We start from the raw sequence: 18,947 nt of genomic DNA, 5'->3' as shown, positions 1-18,947 counted from the left end.
TAACTAAGTGTTGCATGTCAGCGGTGTGGTGTTTGTGAAGCTTCGGCGGTAGGGAATATGCCCGTGTCGTATATCATCAGAGTAAGCTTGAGGTTGCAGTTCTAGACCGTGCTCCCCTTTGATCTTCATCCGAAATCGTGGTTCTTAACAGTGACGACATTGTCGAGACAACAGTAACGGACGGGATCCGGTTGGTTGGCTTGGTGATGGAGACCCCTGTCGCAGGGTGCATATCGAAGACTGTGAAACACTGACACTCGTTGGTGGAATTTTTTTATATTTCTGATCCATGATGCAAACTCTCCGAGGTTGTTTGAACAAGCGTGACGCTCGCTCTTAGGGAGCACAGGACGCTAATGCTGTGCAATTGGCACTGCCCTCTGATTATTCTCCTTTGTCAGCGAGACCGCTTTCAGGGCGTTTTCCCGATGCTGGATGTTACCCGCCGGATGGAAAGCTTGGGAGATCTTGGCTGGGAGGCTGTGCAACAATTCCATTGATCCGCAAACGCTGCTCGGGAGGGAGCAAAGAGCGCGGGGAGGATCGAGACACAAGACGGGAGCAGGTAGACAACATGGAGATATAAAGATATCCCGTACATACAGTGGTATTGCTGTTGACAGAATCAAGAATTGCTCTTGGTGGTTGTCCTCACATTTTGTTCATCGCCCCCACGTGTCCCAGAGGTCCTGCTGCCAAAGCGCACAGGATTCACCATTGACCGGGGTGCGCGGTCTGGACCCACGCCTCAAATACTCACCAACACCGGGACCAAGTGGCTTGGCATCTTGGCAACCGTCCCTCGGATCTCTACTTCTTGAATCTTTTCCTTGGCACTTAAACTGTTGGTTTAAGTGGTCAGCCACCACGCCGCTACAGCGCTACAGCGAACAAAAAGGTCATCTAGATCCATCGCTTGACGCTCTGCTCGCCTTATTTTAACTTGCTCCAAAGGGCCATTACCCTACCAAGAAACTGCTACCCCAGATAGGAGATTTTAATTCACTCTGCACCGTTTACGACCCTGCCAAGTCCTGTTCGCTCACCGCCGGGATTCCACCTATTCTGGGCAGCTACCTACTACCCGAGATATCTATCGCCTTCAGCCACCACCACTACCGCTTACCTTCGCGACCAGCTGCCTGCCCGCCTTGCTACTTCCCCCACCGTTCACCTCTTCCTCGAGGTCGTCATGTTGGTCAACCGCGCCTGTAAACGTGGTTAGTTCCTGCATCGCAGGAAGCCGCAGACTTCTCGAGGAGAGGCCAACTCGACTCTCGACTGTTCACAGCCCTTTTGTGATCTATCCAGACTTTGCGTTTTACCCTCTCATCTACCAAAAACACACCAAACCATCTGTTCTAGCCGCCACCTACTTGGCTTATCCTCTCAACCTACGTCTCAACCCGCATCATTCTAGACTCGCTGCTATCCTACTTACCCTTGAGCCCTCCCAGGACACAACCACCTCCATCATGGAGCGGTTCAAGCAATGGATCGCCACCAAGCCTTTCACGGCCCAGCGCTGCAAGCAATTCATTTATACTAGACCCCGCTGGCTCTTCGAATTCATCTTTCCGCAGAACCAGGGCTTCCCCTTCATAAGATATCACTGTAGGTGGCCGTGTCTTTCCCCTGTAGCCCTTGCGGTGCTGATTGTGATGGCAGACTATTTGATCATATCCCTCGCGCTGATCGGCGCCCTCATCACTTGGGGAGCTGGCAAACACAGTGGTGGTACTGCCGAGATTAGATTTATCGACGCCCTCTTCTTCACGGCCGGCGCCTCCACCCAGGCCGGCCTGAACACGGTCGACATCAACCTTTTGACCACCTTTCAGCAAGCCATTTTCTACCTGTGGCCCATGATGGCAAATCCCATCACGGTAAACTCGCTTGTTGTCCAACTCCGTCTCTACTGGTTCGAAAAGAAGTTCCAGCACATAACCCGAAATGCCCGACTCGCCAGGGTCCCTCTCGCGAAATCGTTTACCAAGTCGCGGACTAAGGCGAAGCAGCAGGACGGCGACGTCGAAAAGGGTGTAAATGGCAGAAAGATTACCGTTATGTTGAACGGTAAAAAGTCACGCATCAACAACGACGGGACCCTGCTGGGCGATGCTAAGAATAAGGGCAGGCATGGTCTCGGCCTCACGGCGGCAAACCGGACTGCCACAGATGGGGGCTTGGACGGCCCATTGGATAAGGCAGATCGGCATACCGGCCCAGCCGTCACATCATCCATGACGGAACCCCGGAGGCCAGCTCTCAAGTTCGCCGACACGGTCACGAAAAGCGACGGTCTGGGCGAGGATTTCCTCAAACTCCCACGGATGCGATCGGACGAGGAGCATATTGCCATAGTCGAACGACAGAAGAAGGGAGACGACGAGGTGCTGCGAATCCCGAATCCGAGAGACGTAGAACGCGGCCTGGGCCCCAAGCGTGTTGAGGCTGGAGACAATGAGGACGAATTGCTGTCACCTCATGCGGAAGCTTTCAATCTGGATGGAGAACCTCGAGCTCAAGCAGCTGACGGCCGCCATCCGGCCATCACTATTGAGGAGCCTGATCGTCGCAAGTTGCAGGAGACGGATTCGGATGAGTTCCTGGACGATGTTAGAGCCGCTGCCCACACGTTTGACTTTTTGAAGCCGCATTTTCCTCGGCACAAAAAGAAGCAAGACGACGTGGAAAAGGAACCCGTCATTCCCGGCCCTTCCCAGAACAGGCGTCGCCAGTCGATGCAGACGCTGCGAACCGCCTTTTCCAACAACAAGGCCGAAGGCACGCCGTATCTGAGCTGGGAGCCCACCGTCGGCCGCAACTCTCTTTTCCCGGAGCTTACTGAAGAGCAGCGCGAAGAGCTGGGAGGAATTGAGTACAGGTCTTTGAAGACGCTTGCCCGGGTCCTGACGGTCTACTTCTGGGGCTATACGGCGCTGGGTGTGGTTGGGCTCTTGCCGTGGATTCTGCAGGCCACTCAGTACGGGCAAGTTGTCGAGGCGGCAGGCCAAAACAAAGTATGGTGGGCTTTCTTTACTTCGCAATCGGCTTTCATGGATCTGGGTTTTACCTTGACGCCAGACAGCATGAATTCATTCAGCACCGCGACATGGCCACTTCTGTGGATGAGCTTCCTGATCGTCATCGGCAACACTGGATTCCCCATCATGCTCCGCTTCATGATTTGGGTGCTCTCGCTCATTGTACCCAAGAATTCTGGCATGTATGAGGAGTTGCGGTTTTTGCTCGACCACCCTCGCCGCTGCTTCACACTTTTGTTCCCTTCCAAAGCCACTTGGTGGCTGCTGGGCTTCCTTGTCCTCCTAAACGGCCTCGACGTGATGTTTTTTATCGTCTTGGATGTAAGCTCATCTCTGTTTGGTTCCGAGGCGATGACTAGGCATGCTAACTCTCGACCAGCTTGGGCAAGAGGGCCCTGTAGCCTCGATGTCGGACGGCCAAAAAGTTCTTAATGGTATTTTCGAAGCCGCATCCACGAGGACCGCTGGTTTCTCCTGTGTGAATCTCTCACTGCTTCACCCCGCCGTCCAGGTTTCCTACATGATCATGATGTACATTTCGGTCTTTCCCATCGCCATATCGGTTCGTAGGACGAATGTGTATGAGGAGAATGCACTAGGAATCTACTCGCACGGCGAAGAAGAGGAACACTCCAAGGCAAACCACAACGACTGGTCGCACGTCGGCACTCACGCTCGCCGCCAGCTCTCGTTTGATTTGCCGTTTATTGCCTTGGGCCTCTTCATTTTGGCCATCTCGGAAGGGCCGCGTATCATGAACCCCGAGGACGCCGCCAATGGCTTCACCATGTTTAGCATGCTCTTTGAGTCCATCAGCGCTTACGGCACAGTCGGCATGAGCTTGGGGTACTCGACAATCAACGCATCACTTTCGGCCGAGTTTTCGGACGTTGGAAAGCTGATTATTATCTGCTTGATGATACGCGGCCGACACCGTGGTCTCCCGTACGGTCTGGACAGGGCCATTCTTCTGCCCAGCGATGCACTCAATGCGAAGGACGCAATGGCTGCAGATACAGAAGGCAGATTGGCTAGGCAGATTTCTCGCATGTCTGTGGCGACACACCGCAGCGACACGACGCACAACCAGAGGGGCCTGGGACATGTCCTGGCTGCCATTTTGCATCCAGGTCCTCCCGTACCGCCCGAGCCCCCGATGGAAGCTATTCATAGGAGATCGACCGACCCTGGCTCGGACGCGGAGCCGCAACCTATGCGGGTCACCTCGAGACGTACCGAGCCCGGTGTTGTGCGGAGATCGGTTAGTCACTTGTTTTCGCCCAGGCCTAGGACTGCTGGTGGGCATGAAGATGATTAGACTTGGGCTTGAGGGTTTTAAAAACATGGCGGTTTTTTTTGGTGGGGGGTTTTTTGTGTTGATTTTTTTTTTTTTTTTTTACAGGGTTTGTTTCATTTTCGCTCGTTTCGAGAATTATACCCCCGGTTTACTCAACACGAGCATAGCATAGCAAATGGGTTTTATCCTAGACAGGGTGGGCGTTTATGTGTGTTTTTCTCATTTTCGTTGTTGATGGTAGTTGGTGTTTGATGAGGGTTCGTGGCGTTTATGTACAGGGAACAAACACGTTATGACAGTAACGTGATGCATGGTCGGCATGACATGGTGTTTACATTATTTATTTTTGGTATCAGGTTACCATCATGATTTAAGAGAGATGGCTGAGAGGGATTGTGGTAGGAAAGGGTTACAAGAAGAAGATTGTTGTTGATGGTGGGGAGGGAATATGTATATGCTGGGGGTGGTAAGGAAAAGGAGAGTATATATGAGATGTTAGGGTTATGGAAATATAGAAGGGTAATGTATGTAGAATCTAATATATGCCGCTGCTGGGAGGTGGTAGCGGGTGATATCTTACGGATAGTTGGTGTGTTATGTGCTTTGTATTTCTGTGACATGTTGAACCGATAACTGATTATACGGTTCATTTGAGTTTAGTGAGGCTCGATATTGCGAGCTTAGGGCATCAAACAAAAACATCATTGGCAGACAGAGTCCTACTCGTTCGTACATGAGAGTACCACAAAGAAAACAAATCAACCACCACGTTCACTGGTATCACAACATTCATCCATCACAGCCTACCATCCCCAACGCCTGCCCACAGATAAAACAAGAGAAATCAAGACTCGTCCATCCTATCCCCCTCCGCCTCCTTCCCCGTCCCCTTTTCTTCTGCTTCCCCCACCCCGAGCAACCCAACCACCCGTTCCAAATCCCCCACCTCCATCGTCTTCGGCCCCCCGACCACCATCTCAGCATTATCATCCCTCACCGCCCCGTCCCTCGTCAACTCCAACCCCCGTACATTTTCCAAATGCCTCCTCGCAGCAGCCTCGACATATTCCAGCCTCTCCCTCCTCCAATCCCTCGTTGTTGCTCCCCCATCCTCCGCCGCCGTCTCCTGCGCCAACCGCGGCAGCAGCCCCCCCAACCCCACACTCAACTCCCTCAAGCTCCCCAGCTGACTTCTCCCAAACCTCGCCGTCGTCTCCAACGGCCTCTCCCTGTCCACCCCCTCCAGCCCCCTCCGTCCCTCAGCCAGAAACCCAAAAACCGACTTCTCTTTCCCCCCCTCATTCCCCTCAGATTTAACCCCCCCCTGTGTCCCAACCAACCGTCTCAACTCCCCCAGCAACCCCTCATTCCTCGCCCTCTCCGCCTCGAGCATAACACCCAATTTCATACTCTCCTGCAGTCTCCTCCTGATTTCGTTCACCCCCCCGACTTCCACCTCCCCCTCTCCGGTTTCAAAATCCAACCCCCTGTAGTGCGACAGCGTGGTGTATGGCTCGTCCTCAGGGTTAACAGTCAAAAGAAAGCGCATGGTGTAGATCTCGAATTTGTCAAAGTTCTTGTCCAGCGCCGCGAACAGCAACGTCTCGAGTTTATGCACCCCCTCCTCGACTTCGTTCCGGTGGCTGTCCGCAGGGGAGGAAAACGCCGGGGGTCGGAACCCGAGCGCGGAGGGGGGCGCGTTCAAGAGCCCGGATTCGATTGAAGTGAGGGCGCGGTCGGCTAGGGTGTTGGTTGTGTTGATTATCAGGTCTAGCAGGCTCTATGGACACGATTAGATGCAGAGAAGGCATAGGGGCGGGAGGACAGGAAAAGAAAAGGGAAGGGAGGGGCGAGGGGTATGGTTACAACATACCACGGGGGGATACCCAAAGTGCTCAGTCAAGAGCTCAGTGTCAGATCGGCTCGCCATAATGTGCGAAACTTTCTCTTTTGATCAGGACATAAACTTCTCCTTTGAAAAGTGACCGAAAACACGCGCAACGGCAAAAAAGCGAACAAAAAGTGTGAACAAACAAAAAGTGCTCCCCCCCTCCCCCAAAATCGACCTTGATAAAAATGACGTTGAACAAAATCCGACGACGCGTCTCAGTCGCGTCTTACCTTCCCAAATCAGGGTTAGGGTTACACTTCCCATCCCCCCTCACACTCACCACCCATCAAACAAAACAACCCCCTTTCTCATACCGTGCACGTTCCTCACATACCACACATCACACATCATCACAAGAACACACACACACACACACACATACACACACAAAAGCAATTCATACCCTTCAATTCACTCCCTAACCTATCACCCCCTCACTCCCAACTCCAACCATGTCCCCACCACCCTACACTCCCCATATGCCAAATCCAAAACTACCGCTGTTGCCAAATGCCTTGCTACCATGCCATCCATCTCTCCCTCCCAAAAATAGTGCATATATCATTCCCCCCCTTCACCCTCCTCCCACCTGGACTTTTCATTTTCGGGATTTGAAAGTTAAGAGAAATGCCAAAAAAAAAAAAACCAAAAAAGATACAATCGAAAAAGAAAAAAGAATGGGCTTATTACAAGGAGCGAAGGGTTTTGCAAAAGGAGCAACAACAACACATGGGTAGATAAACAAGAAAAAACGAAAGTAAAACAAGAGCTATCACCCAATTAAAAAAAAAAAAGAGCAAGATTACAAACAAATACCCTCAAGTATAAAAAATAATAAAAACTTTGGATCCCGACTCCCACCCCCTTTTGTCCATGCTCTCTCTCTGTCTCTCTCTCTCTCTCTCTCTGCCTCGGTCTTCCCTTAGTTGACAACCTCTTCCTCAACAGTCCATCCATTCATGTTTCCCTGAATGGCCAACCCGAAACCGGATCCCATGCCACCGTAGCTGGCCTGGTACTGGTGTCCACGACGCTGGCCATCATCGTTTCCACCGCCCATGTTGCCGTTTCCAACGCCGTTCTCGAAGCCGGGGGCTAATACTGGCAAGCTGACGGCCCGGTTGTGAGAGCCCCTGGTGTTGACGGGAGCGAGAAGACCGCCGATGGTGGTCGCGCCAGAGCTGGTGGCGTAGCCGTTGGAAATGCTGGCCGACTGCTGGTGGCCCATGCCTCCATGACCCTGGGGAACCTCGAGGGAGATGCCGGGCTCGTTGGGTGAAGACTGAGCAGTGCCGAACAGAGCAGCCTGTTGAGCGGCCAGCTGGTGGTGCTGGTGCTGTTGTTGCTGCTGGGCCTGGTGAGACACATGAGTGAGATACATGGTCAAGGGGTTGCTGTTCTGGTTGAACAATGCGGCAGCAGCCTGGCCGTTCTGCTGGTTGTGACCGTTGCCGGTGGGCGAATGGCCGCTCTGGCTAGACCCGTTGGCCGAAGGGGAAGGCACCTGCTCGCCACGAGGGGACTGCTGAGCCTGCTGCTGGAGCTGGCGGGGCGGGTTGCCGCAACGATCCTTGCCAAAGTTGACCTTGAACTTCCTGTACTCCTCCTTTCCACGGACAGCTTCGATAGCCTTGATGGCGTTGGCAATGTTGGTGAAGTTGACAAACGCGCAGCTCTTCTCACGCAGCGTGTTGACCAGCTCAATCTCACCATACTCGGAGAAATCCTGTCTCAGTCTGTCTTCGGTCCAGGTCTCATCGAGGTTACCAATGTACACGTTGCGCGAAGCACCACCGCTGACAGCCAGGGCAATGGCGGGAGGGAGAGCACCAGAATGCTTGCCCCAGCCAATCTTGAGTCTGCGGTTGTGAATCATCAGACCCTGCAGGTTGCTGAGGGCATAGAAAGACGCAGCAGCTGTGGGATCAATAAAGGTCACAAAGCAGATGTGCTTGTCGGGAATGTACCGGATGTGGTGCAAAAGACCACCGCGAACAACATTGCAAATCTCCTCGATGGTGGTCTCGGGATGAATGTTGCCGAGGTAAATGGTCCGGTTGCCCAGGTTGGTGATGCCACCGGCCGTCGTGGCTACGGCAGCGGCAGCGACCGACTGCTGAGCCAGGGCGCTGGAAATCAAGTCACGGTCGGCACCCGTCAACATGTGGGCATAACCAGGGGCGATTCCAAGGTACTGGGCGGCATTCTGCTGCTGAGTCTTGGACACATAGGCGCACCGGTCCTTGCCATAGTACACCCTGCGGGGCGCCTGCCACTTGGCCTCCTGGGGAAGCTGAGAGACGGCCTTGATGGCATTGGCAATGGACAAGAAGTGCACAAAGGCAATGTTCTTCTCGCGCACAATCTTGATGGTGTCAATGGCACCAAACTTGCCGAGATCCTCACGAAGTTCCTCCTCGGAAATGTCCTCGGGCAGGTTGCCGAGGTACACATTTCTGGAAGCACCAGACTGCTGAACAGCCAGGTGAACCGAGGTGGGCACCTGCGAGGGCTTGCCCCAGCCAATCTTGATATCCTGTCCCTTGATGCAGAGCTTTTTCAAGATGGCATCAGAGTGGAAGTGAGTGGCCGAGGCGGGGTCCAGGAACGAGATGAAGGCGCAGTTCTTATCGGGAAGAAGACGGACCGACTCGATCTGACCGCTGCGAACATGGCCCAAAATCTCCTCGGCCGAAGTGTCAGGGGGAATGTTGCCCAGGTACACAGTTCTACTGGTACCAGTCACAAGACCCGGTGTCATCGGCATGGGAGAAGCAGGCTGCACGGGCATCTGCAGGCCAGCCATATTGTTAAAAGACGCCGTGGGCGACTGGGGCGAATAGAACTGGGGGGCGCCATAAGCCGAAGGAGAGACGATTCCGCCGTACATCTGGGAAGAAATGCTCTGCTGGATCGGGCTCGACGCACCATTCTGCTGCTGAAGGTTTTGCTGCTGAAGCTGCTGGAAGCTGCTCACATTCTGGAAATGAGGGCTCGCAAATGCGGCAGGAGTGCCGGGCTGGAAGGGGCTGAGGAGAAGCTGGGACGGCAGCAGCGAGGCAAACTCGAAACCAGTGCCAGGAGAAGTCAGCTCGCCATTGTGATGGTTCTGCTGCTGCTGCTGCTGCTGTTGGTTATATTGCTGCTGCTGCTGTTGTTGCTGCTGCTGCTGCTGGTGAGAGACAGGCTGGGTGTTGATGGTCGGAATGTTTCCGCGTCTCGGATGCCTGTCGGCAAAGCCAGAGATGTTGGAGGCAAAGGCACCGTGGGAAAAGCCGGTATCGCTGTTGGAGGGCTTGGAGGCGTGGCCGAAACGGTGGCTGCTAGACCCCGTCTGGGGGGCAGAGATATCCTGCATCCCGAGAAGATGCGGGGGGACAAGACTGTCCCTGGTGACGTGAGATAGAACCGCCGTTTTGAAGGATTAGACGTGCCTGGTGAGAGGCACGGGAAGAAACAGACGCGTGCTGGAATGTATGGCCCCCGGAAGATGCGGTGAAGCGAATCCCCCCCCTGTTCACCAAGTGTGTCTTGTCTTTTTCAGAGGGCAAAGACGGGCTAAAAAAGCGGGAGAAGCGTGGCAGATTCGTGTGAAAGAAAATGCTGGCTATCAATGAAAGACGACGACCCAATTGACCGAGGGGTCCGACGTGTGGCTGGCCGACCGAAAGGACTCAGGAACGTCTTCGTGCGGGCTGTTGGCGATTTCGAACAAAGAAGGATGCTTTGTATTAAAGTTGTTATCGTATAATCGATTCGACGAGCGAGGGCTTTAAGTCCAGTCCGAGAGAGCGAGAGAGTTCTCTGAAGACGGGTGTCGACGAAGGGTGGGTTGAGATGGTCGTCGACTAGGGGTCAAGTCAAGGGGTTGCGTGGGCGGCTCCAAAGAATTATTACCTAGGATATAGTAAAAAGAATGATGCCGAAGGGAAAGAAAAGGCAGGTTGGGTAGGTTAGAAGGCGGAGGAAAGGCGGCAACAAAAATGAAGAAGCGAGAGGTGCCAGCGACAATAAAAGAGAGAGGACGCTCAGGACGGAGCGAAAAAAGGGGAGAGGTGAAAGATTGGCAAGGACAAGAAGGTGAAGTGGATGGAGCTTTAATTGCCTGGCCACTTAGCGCCGTACCTTTGTCCAAAGTCACTGTGGCTAGTCACTAGTATGCATAAGATACTTGGCCTAGAAGTACCCTCAGGAGTCCCCCCCTGCCGCTCAGCATTGCAACCAGCGTCGCCTTAAGGTAGGGGAATGGGGTCGGCCCAGCACAAGACCACGCATTTCTTCTGCATTGTCCCTACCGTTGAAGGACATGTCATCATGCCTCTTCCCGTCGAGTCCATCTGAAGACGACGACCAAGACGACATCGATTGCCCCTCTCTTTTGTCCTGTCTCTTGTCTCTTGCTCTCACCGTGTCCAGGTACCATAATCCGAGACTTGGCGGCACGAGGCTTTCGCTTCAGAGTTCAGACCTCACGAGACAGACAGACAATCACAATCCTCTCTTCACGGACAATGTCTGAACAACAAGAAAGAAATCATCAGCAAGCAACGCAAGCAGTGTCCGTGGCCACAGTCTGCCCGTTCCGCGCTCTCTCCCGACCTCCCGACCGCCCGTCCCACCCAGACCACCACCACCACCCGCCTCATCATCATTGCCTCCGAACCAAGCCATCCCAATCTTTGTCACATTTTACCATTCAATTCTCCCGATTGGGCCCAGCCATTATTTTGGCTTTGCTGACATTGTCTCTCTCTCACATCTCAGCAATTGTTCCGTTCTTTTTTACTCACCTTACCCTATTGAAATCCTTCCTAATATCAATTTCCGGGAGTCCGGGCACCGTTTTTTCCCCGTTCCCCCATGAATTACGTCGCCCTGCCACTAATTAGCATCTTTTTGCAATTGAGTTTAGATCCCACACTTCAATGAATCGAAACTTTTAACTTTCCCCAACCACACACCCCAAAATAGTTCTCCATAGCACCAAGAGAACAAGACCGTTACCTGGGGTAAGGTAGTGGTGTGGTGAAACCAGGGGAAATAACGCCCCAAGCATTCTCACCTCTCTCTCTCCACACTGTGTGCGTTATGCAACCTAAACCAAAACCAAACCAAACCAAACCACCCACCGTTGAAAGAAAGCTTCGGTGGAAAGAAGAAAAAAAAAAGAAAAAAAAAAGACCAAAATGTCTTCGTGGCACCATTCAACATTTTGCTTCACTAGGTATGTAGGCGCCTGCAGGTTGCACAGGTCAGTACATACACACCCGACATAGAAATTCTGTTAAAAGTCAAGAAAAATAATGCTCGCATTTGGATGGTCAGGAATCGCCAATGGCTGATGCAGGTACGGCGGTGGTGGCCGCCTTATCCAGACCGCCGAATTTGATACTACCCCTGAACAGATGGATGGATGGATGGACGCCCGAATCACTTGACCACACGCACATTGGTCCCCAACAAGGCTTATCAACGGCTACGCATTCCGTATTTACCCAAGACTCAAGTCTGAAGGAAACACTCTTTCACTCTGTCCCGTATGCATGGATATTCGCATGATATCCCACCCTTTCTAGAATCATAACCCACAAGGCCCCAGGGTCCTCTCCCCCGAAACCGCCCGTTTCAGATATTCTCCCCGTCCATCCTGGAAAGACGGATATTCAAGGGTCCAGTCCAGATCTACCCGCCCGCCCGCCTACCTGCCTGCCTGCCTGTTGTTGATCAGTTAACCAAACAAATCCTCACATCTGTATCATAAGAGTCAAACCCGAGAACCTGGAAAAGGAACAAAAGAATTGCGCCGTCTTTCCCCCAAAGGATTTGCCCCCCAAAACCCGAAGATGTGGTTCTCCCCAACTGTGGCCAATTTGACTCGGCCGGGTACCTTCGCCTGATTCCTTCAACGTAGGCAACATGCCTATATATATGTAATCCATTGAGCTCGAAACAAAACAAATACGAATCCAACAAATGAGAGTTTTTTTTTTAAAAAAAAAAATTAAAATTATAAATTTTTTCTTATTAAAATATAAAAACAATTATAAAAAAAAGGCATCTCTTCATCCATTGTGCACAACTTCAAGATCAGGGTTAGGGTTTGGTTAATCTTCAACAACCACGGCTTCGACCTCATCATCCAACCCCCGATTGCCCCGCAGCCACACTCATGGCATAAAACAAACAACAACGCTGTTCATCTCCTTCAACTTCACATAGTCCGAGTTCTCTTGCATCTTGGCGTTGATAGCTCCCTCGCTGCCGGATGGAATCCAAACAGCATGACACACATATCATCACTCAAACCCATAACATCTAAATCCATCTTTTCATCTATGACAGAAAGACTAAAATGTAAACCTAAAGCCTAACCTCATCCCCCAAACTCCAAGCCTTCTTTTTCCCCCTCCTCTCTAAAAGAACCCCATCACAGTTCACCCTTTCTCTAAGGCTTCGCACGCCCCATAAATCTAGGATACAAACTGCACGTCCTCACAGTATGCTGGTTCGCAATCCAAGCAATAAACCGCTCCAACCCCAACCCATACCCACCGTGCGGGCTGGTGCCGTACTTTCTCTGCTCCGTGTACCTATAATAACCATCATCATATTAGCATCATCATCATCCTCTAACCCTCCCCCACCCCCCGGCCTAAGAACACATACCAGTAGTAAGGCTCATGCCCAATATCATTCTTCTTATACGCCTGAATCAACTCCTCATAATCAAACATCCTCATCGACCCGCCCACAATCTCACCCACCCCCGGCATCAGCACATCCACCGACTCCGTCACCCTCAAGTCTTTGGGGTCCTTCTGCATGTAAAACGCCTTGATTTCGACAGGGAAATGCGTCAAGAAGATGGGCCGGTTGATAATGTCCGTCATCTTTCTCTCCGCAGCCTCGGCAATGTCGTCACCAAACACGTGGGGCTTGCCCTCCTCGTTGAGAATCGGCTCCTCCTGCGCGTTGAGCCAGTCGATCGCGTCGGCGTACCTCATCCGCATAAACGGCCTGCTCGGCTTCTGGAAGCCGGGGTTGAGAAGCTTGAGGTAGGCCGCAGAGGTGGGGTTGGCAAGCACCTTGTCGACGACGCGGCAAATCAGCTCCTCAATGTGCTCGAGCAGGTCGTCAAATTCGATAAAGTCCATCTCGGCCTCGACGTGCGTGTACTCGGACAGATGGCGGCGGGTGAGCGACTTCTCGGCTCTGAAAGACTTCTCGATACAGTAGACGTTGCCGAGCGACTGGATCACAGTCTCGAGGTACAGCTGAGAAGACTGGGTAAGGTAAGCCTCCTCGCCATAGTAGGGAAACCCGAAAAGAGTAGAACCACCCTCAACCTGAGTCTGGACCATGGCAGGAGGCGACACCTTGGTGAACTCCATCTCCCTATAACTATCCACAAACGCCAGCTCAATCGCCTCCCTCAACTTCATCACCGCGCTCGCATTGTCCCCCCTCAGCACCAAATGCCTGTTGTCCAACATGCTCGCCTCCCACGGGTCCTGATCCTTGCTAACCTTGTTGCTAAACGCCTCCAAATCACTCGGCGCACCACCCACCACCTCAAAATAATCCACGTGCAGCTCCCTCCCATCCGGCGCCTCAGCCCCCTCGGGAACCCTCTTCAACAGCCCATACACCGCCAGCGCAGTCTCCTGCGCAAACAACAGCGCATCATGGTTCCTGGTCAGATCCCCAGCAGGAAGGATACACTGCAGCTTCCCATACCCGTCCTTGATCTCCAGAAACGTCGCCGCCTTCTGCACCCTAATCCTGTGAATCCGCCCAAACACCTTGACCCTCTTCCCAATCAGCCCCTCGTCCTTCTGGCTCAGCTTGATCCTCTCCGCCTTGGGGAGCGACTCGTCCTGCTTGAGGACGATCTTCTTGCTGTCCTCAAGGTTCTTCAACCTCTGCAGCCGCTCCTCCTCCTCCTTCCTCGCGGCGTCCTTCTCCTTGGCCAGCTTCTTCTTGTACGCGTCCACGCGGCCGACGGCCTTTTTGAGCGCAGACTTGGCGGGTTCCTCCCACGAGGTGGCAGCGTCCTCCTTCTTGACGAGCGTCAGGTACGTGGGCGCGGGGATGGTCTCGAGGTGGGTGATGAGGGCGTGATACAGCGACTGGAACGGCTTGGCCTCGGTGCCGTCGGCCGAGGCGTCGTCTTTGCCCAAGGCGGGGTCGATGTACACCTTTTGGGCAGCGGTGCGGTCGGCGAGATCTTGGGTTGCGGCCATGATTGCGGCTGCTGCTGGTCGCGATAGGTATGTAATGTCTGTGTGTGTCTTTTTGTGGTTGGGGGAAAAGAAAAGAAGAGGGAGAAAGAGAGATGGTGGGGGTGAAGAAAAGTGTATGGCGGGGCACCACTTGTCGATTGAAGGGGACCAGACCCCTCACACAAGGGGGAAAAAAACCCAATGACTCAACGGCGCGCACCTTCCGTGGTCGGTAGAGCTATCTGTTATCAAAGCAACCCTCAAAAGCCACAACCTGTAAAAGATAAGATCAAGTTTCACATGATTCACCTGTAACACGTTTCCTTATCAACCTCGCCCCCAGGGGTGAGAAACAGACAAGACACCTCCTGGATTGAGTCAGGGCGGTGAACCTTGAAGTAAATACCAAGCCCTCTTTGTAGATAAGACCAACCTCGGTCCTACACTACGACTCTTTGGCAGCTGCACTCAAAAGATACTTCTCCCTGGTTTGTCGAGTTCGTGTGATTCTCTCCCCGTGTTCATCTCAGAACTCGATCAGACCCCTCGTCCGATTTGCAGACAAACCAGCGGAGACTTTTGCTCAGACCTGTTACACATACATGACCCGGATATCAATCAGTCAGAATCAAGTGTAGCTCTCCAATACCCCGAGTTATCAAAAAATCAGCACAAGTAAACAAAACAAAACAAAAAAAAGATGGTAAACTTTGATTCAATTGCACTCCAATCGCCAAACTGTCCTATCGAAAGCTTCCTGTATTCTCGGAGCAGGTACCTTACACGGTGGCCCACCCGCGCAGCAACAAGGGGAGGGGAAGGGGGATAGAATCAAGAAGGAAGAAATGTGCTAAACAGGCCGTGGAAGAGATACCAAGAAGTTGTTCGACTGGGTTTGGAAGAGGGGGAGGAAATTTCGTAGAAGAAAATGAAACTCTGTTCCAGCCTGACCACTTCGTTCCCAGCTTCGGAGAGGGTATCTCCCATACCAGAAATTACCCGTGCCTGTCCCGGACCCAAGCAGCTAAGGACGGCGGTTGGCGCATAGTTCGTTGTTGAAGATCGAGGCTGCCGTTCAAGGTAGGGAGGGGGATGAGAATAGTGGTGTGTAGGTATCGGGGTGTGTGGGTGTGTGTGATGACGATAATGATGATGCTAAATCCCAGACCTGTAGCGTTGCCGCTTTATGGTGCATTGATCTCTAGAAATCCCCCAACCTGCCAGAGGTCTATTTGGTTTGCTGAAGACAGGGCTGGGTTAAATCAATGTCCAGATTCGCTCTTCCAACTTTGACGCTGCTTTCCACCCTGGGTGGTATTTTGACTAGACAACAAGATATATCCAAACTCGTGACTCAAAGAATCTGGCACTTGTGGCGGCTCTTCTTGGGTGTGGGTGGTTCTAAGGCAGCAACAATAGCCTAGAGCAATAATTGTCAGTTTTTTTTTTTCTTTTTTTCTTTTCCGAGGCAAGAACTCTGCCATCACCTACCTCATCAAAGACATCCTTCAACTTGTACTGCGTGAGGGCACTGCACTCGACATATTTGACAGCACCGAGATCCTTCGCCATCCTCTCACCGTCGGCTTTTGACACGGGCGACATCTTTTGCTTGGCCAGCTTCTGCTGGACTGAAGGATCGTCACGCAAATCCACCTGAGTGCCGACGATCAGGCAGGGAACGCCGGGGCAGTGGTGGTGCACTTCGGGGAACCACTTCTCGCGGACGTTTTCGAACGAGGCCGGAGATGTGACGCTGAAGCAGACCAAGAAGACGTCGGTCTGTGGATATGAGAGAGGACGCAGGCGGTCGTAATCTTCTTGCCCGGCAGTATCAAACAGGCCCAATGTGTACGGCTCATCTCCGATCCTACATAGTTCTTGTCAGAACAAAGGGCGACAAGCAACGGGTTTGCATGTGGAAGCACAAGCGTGTCTCGGGTAGGGCGCCATGGCAACTCGTCGTGACCATGTCGCCAGCGGGATGAGGGTTTCAACCTACATGACTGTGACGGCATAGTTGTCGAAGACGGTCGGGACATATTCCGAGGGGAACTTGTTCGTTGTATAGCTGATCAGAAGACAAGTCTTTCCGACAGCACCGTCACCGACGACCACGCACCTAGGTTATCGCAGTACATGATTAGCAACAGGCTCTTGAAATTATAGATTTGCAAACGGATGCGCCGGTTACAAAATCGCTGTCGGGAGAGGCGTCCAGGATGGAAATGTCGCTGTTCCGAGCCATGATGGTCGAGTCGAGTCGAGTCGAGCGGTGTGGACTTGATCGGACTCGGCCGCATCGCGTGGGGAAGCAGTCGGTTTGTGCTGGCAACGACTTATAGAGCGCAGCTTGCGTCAGGAGGGAGAGTAAATAAAAGGGCTCACACACTTGATGGTTCCTAAAACCATTTTGACGGATGGCACAGGGCTCTCGGTTTGTCTTGCCGGGCTGTTTGATCACAGGGCTCTATCGTCGACCGCCTCTCGTTCAGAAGCCTTGCGTCCAACAGCAGCTCTCCCCTTATCGCGCGACTGAACAGCTCAAAGGGAATGGACCCGGCAAATGCAATTCGAGGGTGCGAAGGAGACCGATGTGGAGTCGGTAAGGGATGCGATGGGGGGGAAAAGCGGGAAGGTAAAATGGGGTGTGGTGGTGGCAGTGGGCAGCGGGCAGCAGCGGGCGATGACGAGGTGTGTGAGGTCTGAAAGTAATTCGTCGGTGTGTGGTATGCGGCTGTCGACGGGTGACTGACTCCTGCACGGACAAAGAAAGACGACGACTTGGACTGAACGAAGGCGGGACACAGCGTGGAGCAAGATGGGCAATTGGGTTTCTTGGGGGGGGGGGAAGAGACGACAATTGAATTTACGGATACCGAAGGGGGGGATGGTGGTTTTGTTATGCAGCCAGGCCAGCAACCTCGTAAGATTACAGGCCGCGAGGGAAGCACGAGCATAGGAGTGATCAGTGGGCGAGTTCCTTGTTTAGGTCGTCCGCTGCCTGTGGGGGAGTGGTAACCGAACACCGTATTATTACTAGCGCAGTACTATCACCCGCGCTAAAGTCCTACTATCAGAACTTAGCACAGTTACGCCTCGCTGTAATTCGATACGCCTCTTGAGAGCCAGGGCAGCGATAGCTCTTCGCATCCACTTGCCTCTTTCATGGCAAGAGAGGAGATAGGACTGGGAGCACAAGAGTGGGAGAAGTGGGAGAAGTGGGAAAGTGGAAGAAGTGGGAGAGAAAAAGCACATCATTTTTATGAACAGGCGTGTTTGTGCAGTCCTGTCCTATCAGAGAGGCAGCAGTCTCATCAGATGCCAGCTCACTCAAGAAGGGGGGGACCAGTTGCACGGCGGACACCTGCCCGCGGCACCAGGGTTGTGGCCTCCGTAGCTTGAAGAATGCATGTTTTCAGTGGTACAACTGCTTCCATTGCATAAAAGGTCTGCAGTAGAGGCATTCACAGTCCACCTTGGCAAGGGTCCTGCAGTTGGAGTAGGTCCTGCGTGTAATTACTTGTTATACATGAGACAGCAAACAGCCATCAGCTGCCTCGGAAGCACTATCCAAGTTGATGAAGCTGAGACGGAGCCGTGCTTATCGCGGAATAAACGATTAAATGGTGGAAAGTGGGTCGTTGAGTCTTTCCAACATCTCACAACGCATCAGCTCACTTCAAGCTCACTTACTCACTCGCCAGCACCACACATCTCCAACTTCAACCAAAATGTCTACCGACAAAATCGACTCCCTCCTCCAACAATACCTCTTCCTCCTCAACGAATACACCACCCTCCGCACCACCCTCAACAACCTCCAGTCATCCCTCTACCAGCACCTCGCCCGCGCCAACTTTTCCGCCCAACCCGGCGTGAGACACTACGGCCAAGACTACTACGATGAGCGAATGCAATCCACCTCCCATCTCGACATCACCATCTCTTCCGAAACCAACACACCCGAGTTCAGCCTTGTAAGACCACCAGTCACAAATGATAAACCATCAGAGAAGCCAAAACCCAACGACAACACCAAAGAGCAACCCCAAACTCAGGACGGGCCAGGATCAACACAGCATGCCAACAACAGCAACCCATTGTCACCACATCCACCGCCCAAAGATGAAGCTGGTGATGGAAAGGCCAGAGACGAAGCAGAGTCAAAAAGGGATGATTCGCAACCAACCACAACATCAAAACAGAAGAACTCCACCAACCCCCTCCACTGGTTCGGCATCCTAACCCCCCTCCCCCTCCGCCTCGCCCAAGCAGACGCCAAAACCGCCGTCGAGGATATCATCCCCAAACTAGCAACCCTCAGCGAGCAGATGAAAGCCCTCGAAGTTGAAGTCAGACGTGAGAGAAAGAAGAGGGCCAAGGCCGAGAAGGAAGAGTCCAAACAACAAAAAGATCAAAACAGAGGCCGCTGTGGAGGTATATGCAACTATCAACTTAAACGTGTAAAGTAAACAGATAAAAATAAA

General features: G+C 52.8%; 6 protein-coding genes across 6 annotated transcripts; 2 read left to right on the top strand and 4 right to left on the bottom strand.

The window, feature by feature from the left end:
• Window positions 1–375: 375 nt before the first annotated feature.
• On the top strand, window positions 376–4,925 carry TRK1 (low affinity potassium transporter). The gene is made up of 3 exons (XM_062915981.1): window positions 376–1,614; window positions 1,669–3,368; window positions 3,427–4,925. The coding sequence occupies exons 1-3, from the start codon at window positions 1,476–1,478 to the stop codon at window positions 4,363–4,365; spliced, it is 2,778 nt and encodes a 925-aa protein (XP_062761991.1). The 5' UTR covers window positions 376–1,475; the 3' UTR covers window positions 4,366–4,925.
• A 263-nt stretch (window positions 4,926–5,188) lies between these two features.
• Window positions 5,189–6,386, bottom strand: QC763_709890 (uncharacterized protein; the record flags this gene model as incomplete). The annotated part of the gene is made up of 2 exons (XM_062915980.1): window positions 6,218–6,386; window positions 5,189–6,124 (listed from the first exon to the last, which is right to left on the bottom strand). Exons 1-2 carry the CDS (start codon window positions 6,272–6,274, stop codon window positions 5,189–5,191), a joined length of 993 nt encoding a protein of 330 aa, XP_062761990.1. The 5' UTR covers window positions 6,275–6,386.
• A 771-nt stretch (window positions 6,387–7,157) lies between these two features.
• QC763_709880 (uncharacterized protein) lies at window positions 7,158–9,593 on the bottom strand (the record flags this gene model as incomplete). Its single annotated transcript, XM_062915979.1, has 1 exon — window positions 7,158–9,593. One exon carries the CDS (start codon window positions 9,591–9,593, stop codon window positions 7,158–7,160), a length of 2,436 nt encoding a protein of 811 aa, XP_062761989.1.
• Window positions 9,594–12,544: 2,951 nt separating this feature from the next.
• On the bottom strand, window positions 12,545–14,478 carry QC763_709870 (uncharacterized protein; the record flags this gene model as incomplete). Its single annotated transcript, XM_062915978.1, has 2 exons — window positions 12,545–12,825; window positions 12,902–14,478. 2 exons carry the CDS (start codon window positions 14,476–14,478, stop codon window positions 12,681–12,683), a joined length of 1,722 nt encoding a protein of 573 aa, XP_062761988.1. The 3' UTR covers window positions 12,545–12,680.
• Window positions 14,479–15,811: 1,333 nt separating this feature from the next.
• On the bottom strand, window positions 15,812–17,687 carry cdc42 (GTPase Cdc42; the record flags this gene model as incomplete). Its single annotated transcript, XM_062915977.1, has 4 exons — window positions 16,850–17,687; window positions 16,460–16,579; window positions 15,949–16,327; window positions 15,812–15,877 (listed from the first exon to the last, which is right to left on the bottom strand). The coding sequence occupies exons 1-4, from the start codon at window positions 16,867–16,869 to the stop codon at window positions 15,812–15,814; spliced, it is 585 nt and encodes a 194-aa protein (XP_062761987.1). The 5' UTR covers window positions 16,870–17,687.
• A 504-nt stretch (window positions 17,688–18,191) lies between these two features.
• On the top strand, window positions 18,192–18,932 carry QC763_709850 (uncharacterized protein; the record flags this gene model as incomplete). Its single annotated transcript, XM_062915976.1, has 1 exon — window positions 18,192–18,932. One exon carries the CDS (start codon window positions 18,192–18,194, stop codon window positions 18,930–18,932), a length of 741 nt encoding a protein of 246 aa, XP_062761986.1.
• Window positions 18,933–18,947: the final 15 nt, after the last annotated feature.

The sequence above is a fragment of the Podospora pseudopauciseta genome (genome assembly GCF_035222475.1).
Source record: "Podospora pseudopauciseta strain CBS 411.78 chromosome 7 map unlocalized CBS411.78m_7, whole genome shotgun sequence".
Lineage (NCBI taxonomy): Eukaryota > Fungi > Ascomycota > Sordariomycetes > Sordariales > Podosporaceae > Podospora > Podospora pseudopauciseta.
Note: the sequence above shows the minus strand (reverse complement) of the source record. Positions and strands in the feature narration are given on the sequence as shown.

What these genes read in the sequence shown, in the direction of transcription:
- TRK1 (XM_062915981.1), top strand. Translation starts at nt 1,476, where the DNA reads ATGGAGCGGTTCAAGCAATGGATCGCCACCAAGCCTTTCACGGCCCAG. An exon ending in CCCCTTCATAAGATATCACT is followed by an intron (nt 1,615 to 1,668) that starts GTAGGTGGCCGT and finishes TTGTGATGGCAG; the next exon opens with ACTATTTGATCATATCCCTC. An exon ending in TGTTTTTTATCGTCTTGGAT is followed by an intron (nt 3,369 to 3,426) that starts GTAAGCTCATCT and finishes ACTCTCGACCAG; the next exon opens with CTTGGGCAAGAGGGCCCTGT.